This window comes from Balaenoptera borealis (genome assembly GCF_965194805.1).
Source record: "Balaenoptera borealis genome assembly, chromosome: 1".
Lineage (NCBI taxonomy): Eukaryota > Metazoa > Chordata > Mammalia > Artiodactyla > Balaenopteridae > Balaenoptera > Balaenoptera borealis.
The window spans coordinates 38,555,057-38,577,162 of record NC_138860.1 but is presented as its reverse complement, the minus strand read 5'-3'; the positions used below and the strand labels follow the sequence as shown (position 1 = coordinate 38,577,162).

Sequence of the window (22,106 nt, the reverse complement as noted above, 5' to 3'; positions counted from 1 at the left end):
CTTGACTGCTTGCTACCACTATTCACTGGGCCTCAGGTGAGCCCAGGAGTTAATAGCCTGAGTTAGCTCATTAAACTTTCTGAGGAATCAGCCTATCAGTCAAAAACATTGCATCCAGCTGTGCTGAGATTGCCGGGTGATGTGCGTGTGAGTGTGTGTGTGTGTGTACTTTATACACAGAAGCATCTCTGAGCCTAAGGCTGAGCCCTCAGGAGCACTGACCAGCCCTACAGCAGTCACTCTCAGGCATCGCTCTTATTTGGATATGACAGTGACATGGACAGCTTTCTAATGGGGTACCATATCTGTCCTACACGTGGGTACACACACAATATCAGCTTATTGTTAATATTGGGTGCCTCTCTTTTGAGAAAGTCTTCTTTCTATTGAATTGATATTGCTCTACCTCTGGCTTCTCCTCCCATGGTAATTTTACCCTGGAGGATGTTAAAATATTTAATGCCCGGTTAAGAGAACATAGACTGACTGGTCAAAATGGACTCAAGCTATGGTGCAGAGAAGGGTTCTGGAGGCCTCCTGCTATGTCAGGCATTACTCCTTCAATTGTAGGGTTGTGGGGAGGTCCAGAAAGTTTGGGGTATAGGGAAGCAGGGTAGGATGGACAGGTTAGGGCCACAGCTATTTGCTGACCAGTAGGAAATATTTTAACGAGTGGTAAGGTTACATTGGTACATACCAACTCAATCATCAGGCCTAGTTTTACCCCTCGGCCCACTCAGAACACATCCATGACCAGAAGGAACTCTTGGCATTTCAGGGTCTCTTGCACTAATTCTTGATTTGTCTTTTAACCACCGTCCTTCCCTCATCACCGACCAACCTCTTCTAGTCCCCTAAGGCCCCGCAAGACATGTGTGGAGAAGCAGGTCACCTTCTACTTACAGCTGCATGACCAGGTAGTAGTGAGTGGTGCTCTCATAAATGTCCTCCAAGGTCACGATGTTTTCATGCTTGATCCTGAGGAAGAGTAAGGGTAATGGAGAAAGGTATATGGTTCAGGTTGTCCAGACAAAGAATGCAGATCTAGCCCAGCTGGACTTTTATTTCTTTCAGAGACTATTGCTGACAATGTTTAGGAAGATAAGGTCCTTGTGAAGCCTTCCTAATAAGTAGGCAGTCACAAAGAAATTCCAGAGAAAAGATTCCCAGAATGGTGTTCAGTTCATATTTTTGAATGGGTAATTGATCCTCGTGCCTTCAGGGAACAAATAATTCATTGTTACTCCAGGAATCTCTTTAAACTTTACCAAAAGAGAAAGTTAAAAGAACTGAGGGAGGCTAGGGGAGCATCGATCACTAGGTTATTCTACAAAATGGGTATGCAGGTCTCCTTCAGAAACATCGCGTGAAGTGTGATCCCTCAACGGGTGGGATTTTGGTTAGCTAAGCCTCCTCATGGGTAACCACGGAGGAAGTGCTGCAAAATTATTGTTCCAGGATATTGTGAGAAGTAAGACAGATGCCCATTTTGAGGGTCAGTTCAGTGGGATGCCTTAGATCAGTGATTCTTAAGCAGGGGCTCTTTTGTCCCTAAGGGGATCTTTGACAATATCTAGTGACATTTTTGATTGTCACGATTGGGGAGGGGAGAAGTGCTCCTGGCATTTAGTGGGTAGAGACAGGAATGTTGCTAAACATCCTACAATGCTCAGGAGAGCCCTCAACACAACAAAGATTAGCTGGTTTAACATGTCGAGCAAAGTAAGAGAGTAGCACTGACATATATACACTACCAAATGTAAAATGGATGGCTAGTGGGAAGCAGCTGCATAGCACAGGGAGATCAGCTCGAAGCTTTGTGACCACCTAGAGGTGTGGGATAGGGAGGGTGGGAGGGAGACGCAAGAGGGAGGGGATATGAGGATATATGTTTACATATAGCTGATTCACTTTGTTGTACAGAGGAAACTAACACAACATTGAAAAGCAATTATACTCCAATAAAGATATTAAAAAAAAAAAATGTCAATAGCACTGAGGTCAAGAAACCCTGCCCTAGATTACCTTTGTCTGGGATTACTCAGAGGCTGAGGCAAGCAGAATAATCATACTAGCTATGGGGTTGGTTTCTAGGCAGCATCTCTGTGCATGCCCATCCAGGAGAAAAGTCTCTAAGAAGTTTTACTCAAGGCTGTGCAGCACAAGAGTTAACTTAGACTCGGAGTCAGTTGGACCTGAGTTCAGGTCTGACTCAGGCACTTACTAGCTGGGTAACCTTGGCTGGTTTACTCAAATCTTCTAAGCCTCGCTTTCCTTGTCTGTAAAGTACGTCTTTCCCATAGAATTATATCAGGATGAAAAGAGATAAGACGTGTAAAATGCTTAGTACAGTGTCTAGGGAAATAGAAAACACATAATCAATAGTAGCTAACATCTTTAAGATATTTAAAAAAAATACAGACCCCATGCAGTGGCTACATAATGGATTCAACTACATTTATAATCTGAAGATGCTAACAGTAATTTATCGATGATTTACTCACTGAACAAATATTTATTGAGCACCTATGCTGTTAGGGACTGTTGATACAATGCAATGATAAGAAAGACCATCTTAGTCCTTGCTCTCAACGAGTTTACAGTCTCTACCCTAATCTCCCTGAAGCCCAGACCTACATCTCTAACATCCTACCAGACACCTACCTCTATGTAGAGATAGGTGGATATTTATTCAATATATGTAGAAGTAGGTGGATATTTATATTCAATATACTGCAACCAATTTCTATTTCCTCTCAGCCTACACATCCTTTTCATTTGCTATTCCAAGCAATGATATGACTGTACACATAACAGCTCAATCTCAGGGACTTATTTTTTTAAATTATACATATGTATTTTATTTACACTTTGATATATTTCATGATAAACATTTTTTTCCCCATCTTAACCATTTTTTAAGTGTACAGTTCAGCAGTATCAAATACGTTCACATTGTCGTGCAAAAATCACCTCTGTCCATCCCCATAACTGTTTTCATCTTGTGAAACTGAAGCTCTATGCCCATTAAACAATAACTCCCCAGTATTCCTTGCCCCCAGCCCCTGGTAACCACCAGTCTACTTTCTGTCTTTATGATTTTGACTATTCTAAGTACCTCATATAAGTGGGATCATACAGTATGTCTCTTTTTCTGACTGGCTAATTTCATTTAGCATAATGTCCCCAAGGTTCATCCATGTTGCAAACATACTGCAGAATCTCCTTCCTTTTTAAGACTGAACAATATTCCATTGCATGTATATCCACATTTTGCTTATCCGTCCATCCACTGCTGGACACTTGAGTTGCTTCCATGGTTTAGTTATTATGAATAATGCTGCTATGAACGTGGGTGTACAAATATCTCTTTGAGATCCTACTTTATCAGGGTCTTTTTAATGCTTTTCTTTTTTACACTCCTACCAGCCAACCCCCAAACCTAATCACTTCTCTCTCTGAAACATTTCTTGAACCCAGTCTTCTTGCCACCATGTGATCTTGCCATTACCCTTGCTTGCATCCTCATCCCTTGCCTTGATTATTGAGAAAGTCTGGCAATTGGTCTCCTGTCCTCTAGGCTGGAATCCTCCAATCCATCCTCCACCACCATGCTTAAGAGGGATGGCTCTAAAATATAAATCTGATCATGGGACTTTTGACTTAAAATCCTTTGATGACTTTTCTTTGCCCACAGAATAAAGTCAACATTCTTTATCATGGCATCTAAGACCCTTTATTATCAGATTCCACTTGACCATTTTAGTTTCATCTCCTGTCCCTTGACGGTACTCACTCTCAGTTCAGGGGCTTCCAATTCTAACTCTCCCCTAACATCCCTTGCCCGTCCATGATTCTATGTTAAAGTTTATGCTACTCTTGGCTGGACTTCCCTTTCTGTACTGCCCCTCCTGCCTCCACAAAATTCTACTCATCCATTAAGGTCTGTCTTTGAAAATGTACCTAAAACACATAGTAGTGAAAACACACATATAGGCAACCTGAATCTCTGTCTCCTCTGAACTCTGCCTTTTGCTGTGTGGCTCACATCCAATGGGACTGGTGCTACTTATGGGCACCTTTGACTCTGTTCACAAAATGCGAGCTCCTGAGGGTAAGGAATTTTATTGGTTTCATCCTTGTGGTCTTGATGCCTAATAAACTTTTGGCTCACCACAGGGGTTCCACAAGGGTTTGTTTTATGAGTCCCGCTCTAAACATTTGATGATTTGTTAGTGTCAGCTCCCTCATGATAGTTGGGGTGCTGAACCTGCATTTGCTTTGGAAGAAACTGAGGCGTATTTCCAAATCTTGTGCTGCTTCCTGAATTATTGATTCTTCCTGGTGTTGGCCCTCAATTGATTTTTGGTCCTTTGAGCTAATTACCCTGTGGTTTATGTACACAAACCAACTCTGCTATCAGTTGATCACTAGTTAATTTGCTGGAAAAAAAAAAAAAGAAAATCAGCCAAGATGGCTGTCTGGCTAATATAGCTGATGGATCAAACTGACCTATTAGCTCAATCGAAGGGAGTAATACTTTTGGGTGTGGAAATTCAGCCCCAGTCCTTCTCGAAGGTAATTTGTGAAGGAAATGTTGTGATCCCACTGTTGCACTCGACCAACCCTAGGACCCACTCACTTTTTCAACACGGCGATCTCATTCTCCAGGCTGCTGTCCCGGAAGGCAGGCGACTTTTTGATGCACTTCAGGGCAAAGAGCTTCCCAGTTACCCTTTGCTTCACCAGGAAAACTTCTGAAAAAGCTCCTCTGAGTAGAAGACACCAAGAGATAGAAATTAGTACTGGCCGGTAGAGAGCATTGCTGGAGGCAAAATGGGTAGATGAAAGAAGGTGTGACGGGTAATTCGTTTCATTGTCATTGTGGGCCCCCCGAGGAGCCATATCCATGGCAGACCCCACCTGACATGCCCTTGTGTGCTTTCTTTCACCTATCACGTGGGAAAGAAAATATTCTATTACAGACTCAGGGTCTAGGCGGCTGCTCTTGCCTAGTTCCATAATTTGGGAATGATGCCCAGAAACTGCTTTAGCTCTGGAGATTTCTCCACTTGGCAAACCCATTAAAGAGAGGCCACTGCTGATCTTAGCGAGGCGGCAGTGATAGCACTTGCTCTCGCGGCTTCCCCATGCTGCCCAAGGATGACAAGAAGAAGAAAGATGCTGGAAAGTTGGCCAGGAAAGACAGAGGCCCAGTGAACAAATCTGGGGGCAAGGCCAAAAAGAAGAAGTGGTCCAAAGGCAAAGTTCGGGACAAGCTCAATAACCTAGTCTTGTCTGACAAAGCGACATATGACAAACTCTGTAAAGAAGTTCCCAACTGGAAGCTTATAACCCCAGCTGTGATCTCTGAGAGACTGAAGCTTCCTGGTTCCCTGGCCAGGGCAGCCCTTCAGGAGCTCCTTAGTAAAGGATTTTTAAGCTGGTTTCAAAGCATAGAGCTCAAGTAATTTACACCAGAAATACCAAGGGTTGAGATGCCCCAGCTGCTGGTGAAGATGCATGAACAGATCCCACCAACTGTACATTTTGAAAAATAAAACTTTATTAAATCAAAAAAAAAGAGAGGCCACTGCAGAGTCAATTTACTTGGCTTCTCCCAACGTGGTGTGCTGTGTGGTCACTGTGTGGCAGTAGGAAGTAGCACTGGGAGACAGGGCTCTGACAGTGAGAGAAAAAAGTCTCTTGTATCTGTTTTAGGTAGTGATGATTGCCCTGAACAAATGATTAGCGGCAAGGGAGGTGAGCATCTTCTGGCTCAGTAGGATCTGTGAGGACAAAACGGAACTCAGCAGCTCTGGGCAGGCTGTCTGAAGACAGAAAGGATGGAACCCAATGGGAACACAGGGTAGGATTCCAAATTGCAGGCTTCTTGGTTCAAGGGGGTCCTCTGGAGACAAGGCCATAACAGCAGTTAGCAAATAGGTGATGCTGGAGCCTGATGGCCGACGTTAGAACCTCAGCTTTTTGGGTAACAAGTCACTTAACTTCCATATGCACAGTTTCTTCATCTGAAAAGTGAGAATGTCAATAGTATCTGATTCATAGGGTTGTTTAGAAGAGTACTTGAGTTATAGATATAAGTGCATAAAAGTTTTCCTGAGATCTAGTAAACTACATGTGCTAGATACTATTATTCTTATTAGTACTATTATTATTTGAACACCAGTAGGGAGAACACCTGATCGTAACAACAGGCGATAGAGTTTAGGTGAGGAAATAGCTGAGCCATCCTCTCCCCTGCCATCTGGGGATTTTAGCATGAAACCCCAATAGCAATCAAGCTTGTGTAAGGACATTCAGAATCTGCATTAGAAAATACTTGGTGTTTCCTGTTTCCCGCAGCTGCACTTGGAACTGAGTTAATTAGAGACTTCAGAGCTTGCTCTATTCATTCATTCACTCATCCCTCTAATCAAGATTTATTGAGCACCTACTGAATCTTAGACACTAGAGATAAAAAGGGAAGTGTTTCTGCTCTCAAGGAGCCTGTAAATTAGTGAAGAGCGCAGACAAATGAGCAATTAACATTCACTTTGAAAAATGTTATTAGGCATTACGTGAATGCTCGTTGAGCTGACAGAACCTCTACGTGTTAGGCACTGGGATTAGTTTTGGTCTAGCTTAGAATCTAGTGTAAGAGACACAGATGAGCGGGAAATATTATGAGACCACAGAAAATGGACGCTTAAGACAGGGCCTCTGCTATGGTTGGGCGGGTTACACACTGTACAATTCCAGCAGATGCCATCACCTTGGAGCCACTGTGCCTTTTCATACAATAATTATAAGAACATTTTTGCTCTGGACAGCAAGCTAGAGAAAAGGGAGCTTTTCCCTAATGTGTCCAAACTGACCACTTGGGATGGCGGAGAAGCACATCATTTGTGGCCCTCTGACTTAAGAACACACTGAGCTCAGTTTTAAGGGATCAATGAAAGTTAGCCTAGGGAAAAAACAAGTTGGAAGTGATGTTTCAGGTGGGGGTGGGGAAGAAGCATGAGAAAAAGCCTAGAGGTGCAAAACAGCAGGGAGAGGCAGGGCTGCCTCGGGTAATCCAGCCCCTTTTGCTAGAGTGTGAGGCAGGGAATGAGGGAAGACAAATGTGGATGGGCACCAGGTCCCGTGCCTGGCAGCATATGGAAAATAGTCAGTGTTTGTGTGATGGATGGATGGGTGGATGGGTGGACGGGTGGATGGATGGGTAGGACATTTGGACTGGGATTGTCTGTGTGTTCTACTCATCTTGAGACCCCGCTTTCCTTATTGTAAAAGGAGAGTTGAACCACATGGCCTTAAAGGTTCCTTCCGCCCGTGATGTTCTTGGGTCCACCTTCAGATTTCTCCCTTTTCACCTTTATCTTTAGAACCACACATGGATGGTCCCCTGATTTCAAAGCTGACACCCACTCTGGGTCCACTTGTAAGATGAGATCAAACCTTCCTGGGGGATCCTGCAGTGTGTGGTATCTCCTAGGGTTGTGCAATGTTGTGGTAATTACTGCTCTTTTGGCTCAGGCTGCCTTACGCATTGTGTGTGTGTGTGGGGAGGTGGGAGGTGTGGTGTGTGTGTGTGTGTGTGTGTGTGTGTGGTGGGGGGGTGGGAGGTATGGTGTGTGCACATGCGCGTGTGTGTGTGTGTGTGTGTGGCAGGGGCGGGGGAGAGGGATTAGAAGACTTAATTGTGCCATCTGTCAGACTGGGGATCAGAGAGCTAGTTTTGAGTGGCCAAGGTTGCTTGGGTCAGAAGGCAAGATGGGCAGAGGCTTCAGAGCCAAGAGCAAGCGCTTGCTGCAATAGATCTTGATTTGTGTTTCCTGCTCTGAATAGCTCTCTGCTCTTGCTGGGAGCCTGGGTGATGGAGGAGGAAGGGAGGAACCAAGAAGAAAAATCTCTTCCTTGGCAGTGAAAGGACGAGGCCTGGGACTTGGGTGGTGTACCCTCTGTAATGGATGAGTTTTGCCCAGTGTCCCTACAGCTGCCCAGGGCCCTGGAATTGTGGGTGGAATCTGGGCAGATTTCACAAAAGCCTGTTTTCCCTGGTGGGTTGTTCCAGAGGAGCTGAGGACTAGAGGAAAGGGGCCTTTGTCATGGGATTCTGGTGCTTCCTGAACAGGGGAATCAGCTCTGTCTAGCTGCCCCCTCTGTGGAGAGCACCTCACCTGGGTAACTCTGTGGAGTCTGCAGCCTGGGGCTGCCCGTCCCCATCCTGAGCATCACAGAGGTGACTTCTTCTTAGCTTTTGTTCAGCCTTAGCTGCTGCAACAGCTGTGACTTGCCCTGTCTTGTCCACCTGCTTCCCTCAAATTAGTGCTGGGCTGGGTACATTAGAGCCACCAGCAACACTTAAAATATAGATGCCTGGGACTTCCCTGGTGGCACAGTGGTTAAGAATCCGCCTGCCAATGCAGGGGACACAGGTTTGATCCCTGGTCCAGGAAGATCCCATATGCCGCAGAGCAACTAAGCCTGCAAGCCACAACTTCTGAGCCCATGTGCCACAACTACTGAAGCCCACACACCTAGAGCCCGTGCTCCGCAATAAGAGAAGCCACTGTAATAAGAAGCATGCGCACCGCAACGAAGAGTAGCCCCTGCTCACCGCAACTAGAGAAAGCCCGCACGCAGCAACGAAGACACAACACAGCCAAAAATAAATAAATAAATAATTTTAAAAATATATACATAGATGCCTGGCCACTGGGTCCTAGCCCCTTAAATTCCAGCTTAGTAGTCTGGGACCAGGAACCTGTATTTCTCAAAATTCCCTAGACTAAAATGATTTTAGAGAATTATTCATTTTCTTGAGTGTGACAATGATATTTGTGAACATAGAAGAAAATGCCCTCATTCTTAGGCAGGGTCGACAGGCGACTCAGAGGTGTTGTGCCATGATGTTCGCAAGTTGTTTACAAATTGTTCAATGCAGTGTGTGTGAGTGTGTATGTGTGTGTGTGTATGTAAAACAAATTAGTAAAATGTCAACCACTATGGAATTTAGGTGGTGGGTATATCGGAGTTCACTGTACTATTATTTCACCTTTTCTTTACTTAGACATTTTCACAGCTAAAAGTTAGAGGCATAAGCTCCCCAGGTGGCTCCAATGTCCTCCTGGGTTTAGAAGCTGCTTGGCAGACCTCACTGAACTCTGTAAGGGTGGCATGTGCTGCCTCTCACAATCCTATAGCACAAATCTGAGCAGAGGGTGAATACGTTCTTGTCAACCTGGGCTTATTTCTCTCTCTTTCTCTGGATTTTTGGGCTGCTTAGCAAATCATTTCGGATTCACTCATGAGCGTTGTCTCTCTCTCCTGCCCAAAACCCCCTCTCTAGCCCACCCCGTCTTGGCAATGGCCCTCCATGGAGGGTGGAGGCTCTGATGACCAGGGCGGCCGCTGACATCCTCCTGCGTGCTGAGTGTCACCCTCGTCTGGGATGGGAGGGCTCAGATGCCTCCTATCAGGGCTGAGCTGGCTCCTTTACGGCTGCAGCGAGAGTGTAGGCAGCTGTCGCTGCCTGAGGTCACTGCCTCCTAGCCAGGCGGAGGGGGCTAAACTTAGCCAATTTGGCTAAAGGGAAAGCTGGCTTGAGTGGACAGCCCACTAAGGGCCCCTCATGTCCCCGGCCCAATTAGCCCAGACTAATTAACTGACCAGCTTGGGTTCTGAGGCCCTGGGAACCGGTGGCCTGGAGTGGGTGCCAGCCTGCGTCAGAGGCTGTGACCTCTCGGAGGAGGGGGTAGGACTAAGCGGAGAGTCAGTTCCAGACAAGCTGTCTCTGCTCCACCAGCCATGTAATCATTGTCAAGGGGGAAGGAACAGACACCCCAGAGGCTGGTAGGAGTTTGGCTACAGCGTGACTTTATTTTTCCAACATGATACTTAAATATGGAGCAGGGAGGATGGTGGTGGTGGTAGCCGATTCAGGTGTGTGTAACCCATCCACGCTCCAAGCCTCAGAAGCTCCTTTTTCTATCTATAGCAGACAGTGGGTTTGACCTGTTCGCTGCAGGGGGGAAATGAGGAAGCTGGGTGAGGAGGCCCAGGAAGGTTCTAGGGTCACTGTGTCTCCAGAGATGTTTCAGAACTCCTCTTTCCTGCAACCAGGGCAGGACTCACAAGTTGTCACAGATCTGGAAGCAGGGCGGGGGCCTCTGGGAGTAAGGAGGTAGAACCCTGGGGAAAGGGCTGGATTGTTCTCTGTATTACCCCAAGGTGCCTTTCCCTAATCTACCCCCTGAAACCCCTACTCTATTCCCTGAGAGCTATTGAGATAGTGTTACAGCAGCCTCAGCCCAGTTTATCATTCTCTGCTGGTCCAGGATGACTCTTTTCTGACTTCCCACAGCAGGCAGTCCAGCCACCCTATCCTCAGCCCCAGGACTCACGATCCCAGCACTTCCATGAAGATGAACGTTTTCCGGATGTTGGTGGTCTGTTTCTTCCAGGAACTGCAGTCATCTTCTTCCTTCCGACCCATTGCCTCCAGAGTTGAAGCTTCTGGGGATGCTTGGTTTGAGGAAGGAAAGAAAGGGTCTGATCAGATAATTCCTCCAATAGGATGAGAACAAGTTGTAAAAAGAATCTAAAATACATCCTGCATGTAACAACTGGAAGGAAAGACTGGGAGCAAAACCTGGGTAATTGGCAAAAATAAGACTTATTCTCTCCACTTGCTTTTGAAACTACCATGACAAATTTTATTGACCGTCTACTGCATGTCCATTGTGCTTGCCCCATGTTCATGGAGTTTAGAGTCTAGTAGTGGAAAATCCGCTTTGTACAAACATACGTAAGGGCAATAAGACATACACGAATGATTAACATGGGACTATCCACCTTGAAGGCATCTGGGCTGTTTCTTAAGATACCAAGTGATCGCCCAGGTATTTATTCAGACTACCGGGTCAGCCGCCCTTCTTTCTATTATCACAGCTCTGACGCCACCTCCAGTCATTACTGTTCTTAACTTATGGGTTAAATGAATGAATATTAGATGAATGAGCATTGTGTTTCCTTTGCAACTCCCATGACATTTAGCACAGTGCTGGAAAAACAGTTAATCGTTAAAATCTGAATTGAATTGTGTCCTGAGCTTGTATGAGTTCTCTCAATACCATATGTATTCAACAGTCAACACCTATGATGTGCCAGGGGCTGTATGTACCCTGACTGTATCCCTCTAAATAATACCTTCGGTATACTCTCCTTGTCGATCGATGTATGTCATCTGCTTCCTGTTGGGACTCTGATTGATGTAATGAGAAATGAGGAACCAGAAAAGTGGTCTTAGCTTCTAGTGAGGTAGATAGAGCAGATCTCAAATCTTTTATAAGGATGATTCAGAATGATTATCTGAAGATCAGATAATCTAGCCAAGGTTATAGAGCTAATTGTTTACAGTCTAGATTTCTTAGTCAAGACTAGGAACAGAAGCTATGCATCCCTCACTGTATCACACTGCATTCTAGCCTCCTGACACCTAGTTCTAGTGTCTTAATTAATGTTTTTCAATACGTTTTTAGACAAATGAGTTCCTGTTACATTTCATTGCAAGGTAAAATTGCTTATGGTACTTAGTGTATAACCCGGCGGTCAGGTGAAGAACACAGGTGATGGCTCTGCCTTCCTAGGTCCAGGAGGCTGGAGGGGTCAGTAAGCGAACAAGTCAGCTAACATGTATACAGTGACAAAGTGTGGGTAGATCATAAAAGAACAAAACCCGAGCTTGTTAGAGGGATAATCAGGAAGGGTCTTATTTAGATGAAGGTCAGGGGAGGACTCACATCATAAAATAGGTTCTGTGATACAGGGGGAAACCTTTTCTGCCTTTAAGTGACAACTGTGAGGCCTAAGACCCTGGAAATAAGAAGAATGTGACACAAGGATGGTCCTTGCTAGGAGGAAGAGGTGTGGAAAGACTGACGATTTTGGCCCAAGTGGATCCTGAGAAGGAGATGGGGAGACAGAGGGTGTAGTTGTCAGAAACACACATCTTGCTTTCACCCGCTTGTAGTAAACATCCATCTAGGAATGCGGGAGATCGGTGACATGGATGGGTGGGCTCCCCAGGGCTCTCCTGGTGGGTGACCCTAAGCCTTGGAGGAACTCTGACTTCAACACATTTAACAGTCATCACGGGACAGGCCCAGATGGGGGAGGTGAGTGAGTCAGTGTCACATGACCTGCAGGGAGTCCAGAAGTTCCTCAGGGCCTGTGGGGGCTGGACCCACGGCTGACCAAACTCCATGCTCAGTGGCTTCATGTTGTTAGCTTGGAATTGACAACAGTGGGAGTATTTACACCATGGGAACAGGCAAATGCTACCATCAGGGCTTCTCCTCCACTCCTCGCCCCATCCCCCAAGAACCAGACGTTAAACGTTTACCAGCTCACCTCTGCCCACGGCCCTGGTGAGGGGATATACGGTTGCTAGGGCTCCTGTCAACCAGGGTCCAGAAAAGAGATGGCTACGATCAGGGCTTCTCATGTGGAAGCAAATGTCTGGGGTCAGGCCTTTAGTGGAGGATGTCGGCCTGATGCCCCAGGGGCCAGATGGGACCAGGCACACCTCAGAGGTCACTAGTCAGCCTCTGTGAGTTCTCAGAGAACTGGGATCTGAGGTCCCTGATAGTATGGGGGCCCCCTTCTCGCCTGCCACAAACAGGTCAAGTAAGTACCTTATAACATAAAAGGCTACCTTGAAAATGGAACAGAAGGAGAAAAGACCATCTCAAGGCTGTGTTTTCCTGAAAGATACTGGATCAGCCAAACGAGACTCTTTATTAAACCTGAGATGCTATAATGGACAAGTTCAAATGTAAAGTTGCCCTTTGTACCCTTTTTGCTGCCTGGTAGGGTGGGAATTCATGGGGAAGATTTTACAGGAAATAAAGAAGCTACATCTTCTTTGTACATTTTAGTCTAGTGTGTAAATGTGCAACCTGGCTATATAATAATTGGTGGTTATTATTATGAAAAGCACATGTGGGAAATGTTAAGCATTCTTCAGCATTCGATACAGCTGAATGTAGATCTGGTGTACTCTTGTATCTTCAGGCACATTTGTTGATTTGTTCCTTTTGGCAGAATGGCAGCCCAGAGGGACCACAGCAGTTCAGGGCCCAGGCACCGGCCAGAGGAGGACTCGCCAGGCATGCAATGGTGGGCTGATCTTGAACTTCGAGGGCACAGTCTACAAGGTGGAGACAAATGAACCCTGACTGGCAGAGATTGCTTTGGGGAAGATGAAATATTAGAACAGAGGGCTATCTTTAGCCAGATACTATTCTGCAGATTCTTAGCCCCAAATCTAGCAGCTTCCACTTATCAGAGCTGTGCTTGGACCAATTGCTTCTTACTATATAGACACAGGACAGCTGAGAAGTCTTGAAGGATGTAGGGGATGAGGGCCAGGGGCTGGACCTTAAAAGGAGCCTATCAACAGGATTAGTTTGAGTGACGCCCTCTCTGTCTCTCCCCTCCACAGAACAACTGGGCTGTAGATGCCCATTTTCCAAATAAAGAGCCAATCAAGGGCCTTCTTTCCAGCACAGGCCCATCAGTGGGGCATGCATCACTCCCGCTTCTGAAGCCCCCGCGGAATGATGGGTCCACTTTCCAGGAAGCATCACCACCTCATTAGCAGATCTGTACTCACTGTTCCTTCTTTCCCATTGCTCTTAAATAGCTTAAAAACATAGTATTCTTAGCCCAAGCTCGGCTATAAGAAAACATCTTTCCCGCCCACCCCTCCTCCCATACACTCAGCCCTAACAATTTAGTTCCATCTTCAGAGCTGCATGGAAAGCTCAGGGACCCTGATCTGAAACTCCACTTCATTCCCACCCCTCCTTGACCTTGGAGAAACCTCAGGGCCCCGGTGCCCTCTGTGCTAGGGGTCTAACTGTGGGCTCTGAGGTGGGGGGTGGGGGTGTTCTATTGCTGCAGCCTGGCTTCTTTCCCTGAAAATCCTCCCTCTCCTCTCTCAACTTCTGCAACTGAGGCCCTTTCAGAGAAAAAGAAAAATTCCGAGAAGGTTGAAACTCCAGTATTGCTCTCACTTGGTTCTAAAGTAATCCCCACAGGGCAACACCAGGCTCCTAGTTCCTGCTCTGTTGTGTGGTCTTCCATATGACAGATGGCCTGCCTGATCTCTTGGGAAAAAATTTCATAGCTGGGGAGGAGACTACAGCGGGAAAAGTTATTCCTAAAGGGCAGGCTGCACAGTCTTGAGGTGGACGCTACCCCTGAGTGTGGCGCTTTCTGAGCTTCTGGGAATAGGCGGGTGGCATCCAGCCTGCCTATTTATGACTTGCTGGGGAGAGATGCTCAGGCTGTGAGCCCAGGAGGCAGGCACGCTTCACATGCTTCTTTCACGGAGCGTTGCTGTCCTTCTCTCCTTCCCAGGCTCCAACTGGTCACAGGGGCAGCAATTAGCCCCAGGCAGAACCCGAAGGCACGTGACATGTATCTTCAGGGCCCTCCTCATTGCCATCACCATATTACGTAGGTACCAAGTCATGTTATGACCACACCCTGCCCAGGACCCTCTCTCTGGACACTCACTCCTGCCTGCCCTGGTCCACATGGCCTCTTTAGCCAAAGTTTACTATCTTGAGTCATAGCCACTTAAGACTCTGCTCTGAGGTGCTTTTAAAAAATTAATCAGCAAGGCTAATTGCTTCAGAGTGTCACCCTACCTGAAGAGACGTCCCAGAATCTCGGGGGCACCATGTTTGAATCCAGAGGCGTTCAATTCAGTCCAATCCAATGTATGTTTCCCAAACCCACAGTAGATTCCTAAGCTGGATACGAGTAAACTAGAGGAGATGGACACATGGAAGGGGAGAATCTTCGAGTAGCATCCCTGCAGCCTACAACTCCAGATAACGGCTCTCAACCCTGCCTATGGGAAGAGCCTTCTCCAGTGCTCTCACTTGAGGCTTCTGAGCAAGGAGGCATGAATGATTTGGAGGCATGGTGGGCAAGCCTCAGAGCCTTCCTGCGGGACCAGGTGTGGCTCCTTTACTGACCCCAGAGGAATTAGCCCACCGTAAGACCACATCTGGGGTTCTCCATTCCTTGAGAGCATGACTCAGAAAGGGCTGTGGGTCTTGGGAGGGAGGTTATCAGTTGTCTTATAAGCATATAAGAACGTGCTCCCTGTCTCCAGGTTGGGACACACAGAATCATGGCAATATATAAATTGTTTGGTTATAAAGGGGCCTAAAGACTAAAGCTGGGACATTTTCTTTCCTGGGTCCCACAGTTTCCTGGACTCTGGCCTGTACTGGACTTCTCATCATCCTCTGGATTGAGAGGCACACTTGAAAGAGGTCAAATTCTGGCTCCAGTCTTGGCTCGGCACCAAGAAGTGTGCAGCCCCAGGCAGATCACCGTACATCTCTGGGCTTCCACCTTTCTCCTTAGTAAAAAGAGGAAAATGGACTAGATTAGGGTTCCTTGACATTTGTTTTTTAGAATATTAGTCCTAGGAGACTCTCTGTAAGCAAAGCAGATTTGCTAACTGCCCCTTCTTGGAGATTCATGTTCCGTGTTAGCGTATTAAAGGCTCTGGGGGCTGCTAAAGACACCTGCTTAATGCTCTTTAACCTAGTGTCCCTCAACTTTACTAGACTGTAACTGTAAATTCTTTTCTTTTGCGACACCTACTAGCATCCAGAGGATCTATGGTTGCTCAGAGCCTACTGGGGAAAGTGGGGACTAGGCCAGCTCTGATGTTGTGTGATTGTATAAATGAGCAATAGATGAAATTTCCAGCAGCCTGCTGTCATCACTCACAGCCCTGCTCTCCTCCTGGTGCACAGGCACGTGGCTGGGTCTGTGTGTGCCATCAGAACCTATTTCCAATTCATAGGCTGCAGCTGAAGTGGCTGGTCAGCTTGCCAGAGCTCGGGCCCTGGACCTGAAAGGTTCCTGGAGACTTCTGGCTGGACAGACCCTCCCAGGAATACCGGCTCCATCCCCGGCCCTCCCCCCTAGTCTGGCATCTCCAAGGCCAACTCTGCATGCCAGTTTCTGTTCCCAAAATCACTGAGGAAGGTCGTTTTTCAATTGCCTCCTGCAGTTTATTTCAGGCTCAAACCCACATTTAAGTTTAATCAAACCCTGCTGCAGTGACAAGCCAGAATTCTGTGCTGCTTTGTTTGGTGGCTGAGGGGTCGACACATAAGAGTCACCGGAGAGAGCTGGGTGTGTTAATTATTCTTAATGCGCTCATTTTCCTCATCTGCTGAATGGGACTAATGATCCCTGCTCTGTCTATTTCCCAGGATTCCTGTGGGCTTCCAATACATCAACAGGCATGAAAGCATTCTGTAACCTCTAAAGTGCTGTGCAGTGAGCCCACTTCATAGGCACATGGATTAAACACTGGGCAGAGGGAGGGAAAACAAACAGTTTAAATAGGGGTGAGCACACAGCAGGAGATGTGAATCTGCTGTTTCCTCAGCTGGTCTCGGCTCTCAAGTGTGTGCCACATGCCTCTCAAGTGTGACCCGCATCTCACTCTGATTCTAAAGTGTTTGAAGACGTATAATTTTTCATACATGTAGCCCTGAAATGCAAACCAACTACTTTATCTGCTATTCAACCAAGAAGGCAGAGATCTGTTGGAGCACAGAGTTAACACTGCCTGGGTTGGGTTTCTCCATGGGCTGGTCTCCACTGGGGTACCTTTCTAAGCAGGGTTCAAGAGTCATAAGTTTAACTGTGTGTCTGCCACACGCTGCCTTTAAGACCCACTCCCACGCAAGAGGCTCACTCTACTGCGCCCCTTGGAAGGTGAGAGGAGGGACCTCCACCTGGGGAGAGGGAGCAGGAGGAAGGACGGGCTGAGCTCAGAATGGCTGTGGCAAGAAGCTCTGAGTGCCCAGCCCCCCCTCCCCCTCCCCCTGCTCCAGGACACCGGTGTGACAGTCATCCACAATCCGTGCAGCTCCCCGGCACCATCACCAGCTTGCTTTCCACGGGGGTAGCTGCTCACCCCCAGTCCCCTCGCCCTTGACCATGGCCATGCACCAGCACTTGTAGGGCTGGCTCGCAGCCCGTTTGCAGACAGCTGCCCACTGCCCCCCTCCAATTCATGCTGCAGCCCATTCACTCCGCTGCCTCTGACAGGCTGCGGCTGGGCCCCGTCACTCGGGGATGGCAGCTTAGTTCTGGCCGCGTGTGCGTGCGTGAGTGGGGCACAGGGAGTCAGGGAGGTGCTGGTCTCTTGGAAGGGGATTCTTTGTAGTCGCAGCCAGAATTGCAGAATTGCTCCAAGACCCTAAGGTATTCGCTGCCTCAGACTGATCACCTGGGTGATCCCTGTGCTGGGCGCTTTACCTGCCATTATCTCGTTTAATGTCTTTGAAGGTAAGTATCAGGTATAGTTAACCCCATTTTATAGTTGAAGTACTGATGGGTAGAAATATTAAGAAAAATGCCCCAAATCAAACAGATAGTAAGTGACAGAGCCGGACATGAGTCCCAGCCCATCAGACCCCAACAGCAGTCTCCCTGACCCCCACCACGTAACCTGTTGCCTCTTTCCTGGGGGTGGTTTTTGGGATTTCACTTACCTCCGCCCTCATCCTTAGGATGCTCTCCTGTAATCCCACCAACAAATTGATTCCCCCTGGAACGCATGGCTGGCTCGGATGATCTGGGAAAGGCTGGATCCCGGGAACACTCAGATTTCTCAACATTGAGTCTGGGGCTGGCCATCTGTCTCTTGCCTAAGTGGCTCCTGGCTCCAGCTCAAACCTTTTCTCACTCTAACCTTGAGCTTCTTTCCCAAAGTTTTGCCCTATCTTTCTAAAGAGTGCTCTTAATACACATAAAAACACCCACACTCACACCTGCACCATAGCTATCTGTAGTATCATGGAAAGGTCACCGATTATGTCAGAAGATCTGGGTTCAAATGCTATTGTCATCAAATGGATTTCGCCAGTATCCAGCTTTGCCTTGTGGAGCCTCAGTGGAACCACTATTTGCCCCACCAGCCCAATGGGCTTGTCTTAAAGATGATTAATTAAAAGCACATTACTCACTGTAGAGTGTGGTTCCCATATCAGGTATTACTAAGCACTTTGTGTTATGGCCTATTGGGTCTTGTCTTTGGCCCTAGTTAAGCTTAAGTCAGTAGGACTGCCAGGGGCCAGGCTGCCTCCAGCCTCTGATCTGGGAAAGATCATCTCCTCACCCAAGATGGAACCTGCTTGACTTTCTTGACCCTTCTCAGAGATTTTCCTCCTCATCAATTGATCTGGCTCCAGAACAAGCCGCTGGCCAGCCACGCACTGCTGCCAGAACAGCAGCGAGAGCCCTGGCAGCCGTCCCCGGGAGCCTCAGGGTTAATGTTTGTGCGTCAAAGTTACGTGGAAAGAAGGGGCCACAGTGCGGATGGGGGTGGTGATGAGTCCAGACCTCCTTTTACCATTTTTACCTGAGAACTGAACTAGGGAAGTTTAAAGACAGAAGGGAGAGAGACCTGCCCCTGGGGAAGGTGAAGGAGGGGGCCTCGTGACTGACAGCGGTGTCCCTGCTGAGTTCTGCATCCTAACGCGGCGGGGGACAGGAGCGGGAGCTGGGCCATGGACCCTGCCAGGAAGGACTGAGGCTGGTCTGCCTGCCTTGGGTCTGCAGAGCCACTGACTGCTTACAAACCTCCTTTTTGCCCACTGACTCTCCTAATCTTCACAACAACCTAGACAGGTAGGCAGAACCAAAACAGGGCATTGCCCCATTTGACAGATGGGGTCTGAGAGGTTAAGAGATGAAGGCTGAGCAGGAGGGAGGGGTGCAAGGGCTCTGGAGGTCCTGACACCCTGCAGATGGACAGCCCCTCCCAGGTACAGAGCCCAGAGGGCTGTCCCTAAATGCAAGCAGGCATGGCAGGAGGGGCACATACAGATATTTTGCTCCCTTTTCTTTGCCCAGGAGTGCGAAAGGTTCCCACTCAAGCCAACCCTGAAGGGATGGCCAGATAATCCCCGAAGAGGTCCCACCCGGACACCCATTCAGACTTATCTTCCAAGGCAGCTGCAACTTCCCCTTGATACCTCGAGAGTCAGGCAAGACAGGAACTGGGGCTGAAATAAACACCCAAGTTGCTTGCAAGAGTGGCTCTTCAAACCCACTCTCTTGGTGCCAGGAGCCTCCCGCTAAACAAAGAAACCTCCCCAAACCAAATAAAGAAGCAGGTTCGTCTTACCCAGGGAATCCGAGAGAACGGTGCTCGTGGTCCTGCCACTCCAGCTCCTACAGGTCTGTGAGGATTAGCTGCTCCAGCACTTCAACAATAAGCTGAATTAAAGGGGAGGAATGCAGGGGTTTTCTTTCCTAGGACTGTAACCAGGCAGCCTTAAAGGGGAGGAAAAGTAGCTAGGGCGGCTTGCATCTCTCCTTCCTTTCCTCTGCCTTTCCTTCCCTCTGAGCAGATCCAGAAAAATCCTTTTGCAAAGGGGCCCTTTTATGCTGTGTGTGTGTGTTTGTGTGTGTATGCGTGTGTGTGTGATTGTATGTGCATGGAGGTGTGTGATGGAGAGAGGGAAAACATAAAGGGCAAAAACAAAACATCAAATTAAAGGTTTCCATTGGCCTGAATGGGGTGATGATAGAAAATCAGAGACTGCCTGCCTCCGTTTCCCTCTTAACCACTCAGATGCTGGTGTATGTTGTTTAAAATACCTTCCTGAGCAATAGGATATCTATACTGGCTGAAAGCAGAGACTACAGAACCCTCAGTGTCTTATAAAATGGGAGAAGCACTTGGATGTCCCTCGGGGGGCCCAATGCTACATGGTTTCACCCCTCTCACCTGTTTCTAGAAACAAAGCATTCTGATCCCCAAATCTACCATCCTCTTCTCAGTTCTAACCCATTGGACCCCAGGAGACCATTCCCCTCCTTCTGGAAACTCTTAGCTTTTAAATTGTGCCTTTCCATTTTTTATCGTTTGTGTTTTTTTGAATAAACAACACATTCATGTGGGTCAGAAATCAGAACTCTATTGAAAGCCATACATAGAGGTGTCTCACTCCATCCACTCTGCACCCACCCCTTCCCCCTACCCTGCCCTCTACAGGTGGCCACTTTTATTAGTTTCTTGTGTATCTCTCCAGTATTTCACGCAGAAACAAACAAAATAATATATATATTCCCTGGCCCCCTTTCTTACACAAAAGACAGTAAGTAAATGCTGCCTCGTTTATATTTTCATCTCTACAATCTTAATTCAGGCCCCTCTTCTCTTCTCTTGGGTACTATTGTAATAGACTAGACTAGACTCTAATTGGTTCCTGAGTGAGGTAGTCCTCTGGGATAGTTAAGTGAGGCTTTGGAGAAGACTTCTAGGCTGGACTCCTGGGCTGTCTTTTAACTGGGTGTATGGCCTTGGACAAGTGGCTTAACCTCTTTGTGCCTCAGTTTTCTCAATCTGTCCAATGGGATAATCACTGAATTTATTTCACACACTAGTGGGGTGGAGTGAGACAGAAGGCAAATTGCTTAGAACAATGACTGGCACTTGGTAGGTAGTCAGTAAATGTGAGCTACTATTATTCTCTCTCCAACTTTCATTTTTGCTAGAATTATCGCAATAAGAAAATTGCCTCCACCTCAAAAATATCCATTCCTTACAGAATAAAATCCAAACACTTCATCCCATCATTGAAGGCATTACAGGATCTGGTACAAAAGTATCCTCCCTCCCCTGAGTCCCTCCATCCACCCAGCTGACATTCCAGCCATATCACAGGAGGCACTGATTTCCAACATGCCACTTATTTCCAAAGCTCCTGACCTTTGCTTATGCTGATCTATCAGTGTAGAATACCCTTTCCTCATTCTCTGCCTATGGAAATACTATAGGTTTTAAAAGTTCACATCAAATACCATCTCATCCATGAAGCCTTCCATGATTTCTTTGCCCCGTTAGAAATAATCACTCCTTCCTCTGTGCTGTTCTCAAAACTCTCTGTCTACAACTCTCCTTAGTTCTTAATCTTTTTCTGCCTTGAATTCTAGTTTGTGTTTCCACTGCTGTCTCCCTTCTTGAATTGAGAGTTCTTAAGGCAGTGATTTTCGCCTCTCTTCCTGCCCTCTTGTCTTCCTTTCCCTAATCTTCCTCTTGTGTCCAGCACAGGGTAGGCACTCAACCAATGTTTAGTGATGAACCAGATAGGTTCCACCAGAAGTGGAAGGGCCTCTGAGAGTCCAATAAATAAGAAATGATTTGCTCATGGTTGGTATACATAGTAAGTACTCAATAAATGCTAACTTATTAGTATTGATAACAAGAATAATAACATATTATTGTTATGGGTCTAACAGCTTGTTTATTGCTTAGATTCTCTGGGCATAGCATCCCTGACCTGACGAGCAGCTGTCCTCTTCCTGTTTAGACGCAGGAACTGGGGAGTTTATCACAGCCTGAAAAGGTCAAGTAAGGCTCATGGACGTCAACAAATGTTAGAGAGTTTATCTCCATAGGGAGCTGAATTCCACCTCTCTGAAGTCGCCCCCAACACATGTGTATGTACACTCATTCCTTAAATATTTATCAAGCACTGACTATGTACTAGGGGTTGAGGATAGAAGCCAGGCTCAGACTCAACACTCAGAACTTCTACTGTCCAAGTTCAAGGAATAAGTCAGTTCTGTACTCTGTAACTCAGAATGTGTTACTTTGTGATGCAGAGTACTTTGTATTCTGTTACAAGTTTGAATTGGGCAAGGAACTGTCTGTGAGCACCAACCCACCAGCATCCTCTTCCCTCCTTCCCCTTCCCTCCCATCCACTGGCACACTGCTGGTCCTGGAGAGCCACAGTGCAGAGAATGAATTCTCAGCTGTGGAAACAGAAGTAGGTTCAGCAGATGTTGGGTGGCATGGGAGAAAGTGTTGCCTCTTTATGCTGAATTCAGAAGGCGGATGTTTTTGCAGGTACTGACTGGGTCATACGCCAGACATCAGAGGCCGGAGCGGGGAGCAGCCACTGCTCCGGTATTGATACAGGTGACTAGAAAATGTTTCCCAAGGAGCTGGAAGAGAGCTTTTGGCTTGATAACACA

General features: G+C 47.1%; 1 protein-coding gene, 1 long non-coding RNA gene and 1 pseudogene across 5 annotated transcripts in view; 2 read left to right on the top strand and 1 right to left on the bottom strand.

Annotated features, from left to right (window-relative positions):
• The window catches only part of CAMK1G (calcium/calmodulin dependent protein kinase IG), a gene marked incomplete at its 5' end in the record, with an annotated part of 30,895 nt that extends 9,487 nt beyond the window's left edge, over positions 1 to 21,408 (bottom strand). The window contains 4 exons of one of the 3 annotated variants that reach the window (XM_082400193.1): positions 904 to 978; positions 4,643 to 4,771; positions 10,410 to 10,530; positions 19,247 to 21,408. In XM_082400193.1, coding sequence (XP_082256319.1) covers positions 904 to 978; positions 4,643 to 4,771; positions 10,410 to 10,501 — 296 coding nt within the window. Of the gene's footprint in view, positions 1 to 903; positions 979 to 4,642; positions 5,086 to 10,409; positions 16,810 to 19,246 lie in introns of those variants that run through there. The other 2 variants (XM_082400194.1, XM_082400192.1) reach the window with 2 other exon arrangements.
• On the top strand, positions 972 to 4,464 carry LOC309632956. The gene is made up of 2 exons (XR_014247188.1): positions 972 to 2,680; positions 2,712 to 4,464. It is a non-coding gene; the product is annotated as an uncharacterized lncRNA (long non-coding RNA).
• On the top strand, positions 5,117 to 5,584 carry LOC309632907 (small ribosomal subunit protein eS25 pseudogene; annotated as a pseudogene). The gene has a single exon. The product of its transcript is annotated as a small ribosomal subunit protein eS25 pseudogene (transcript).
• Positions 21,409 to 22,106: the final 698 nt, after the last annotated feature.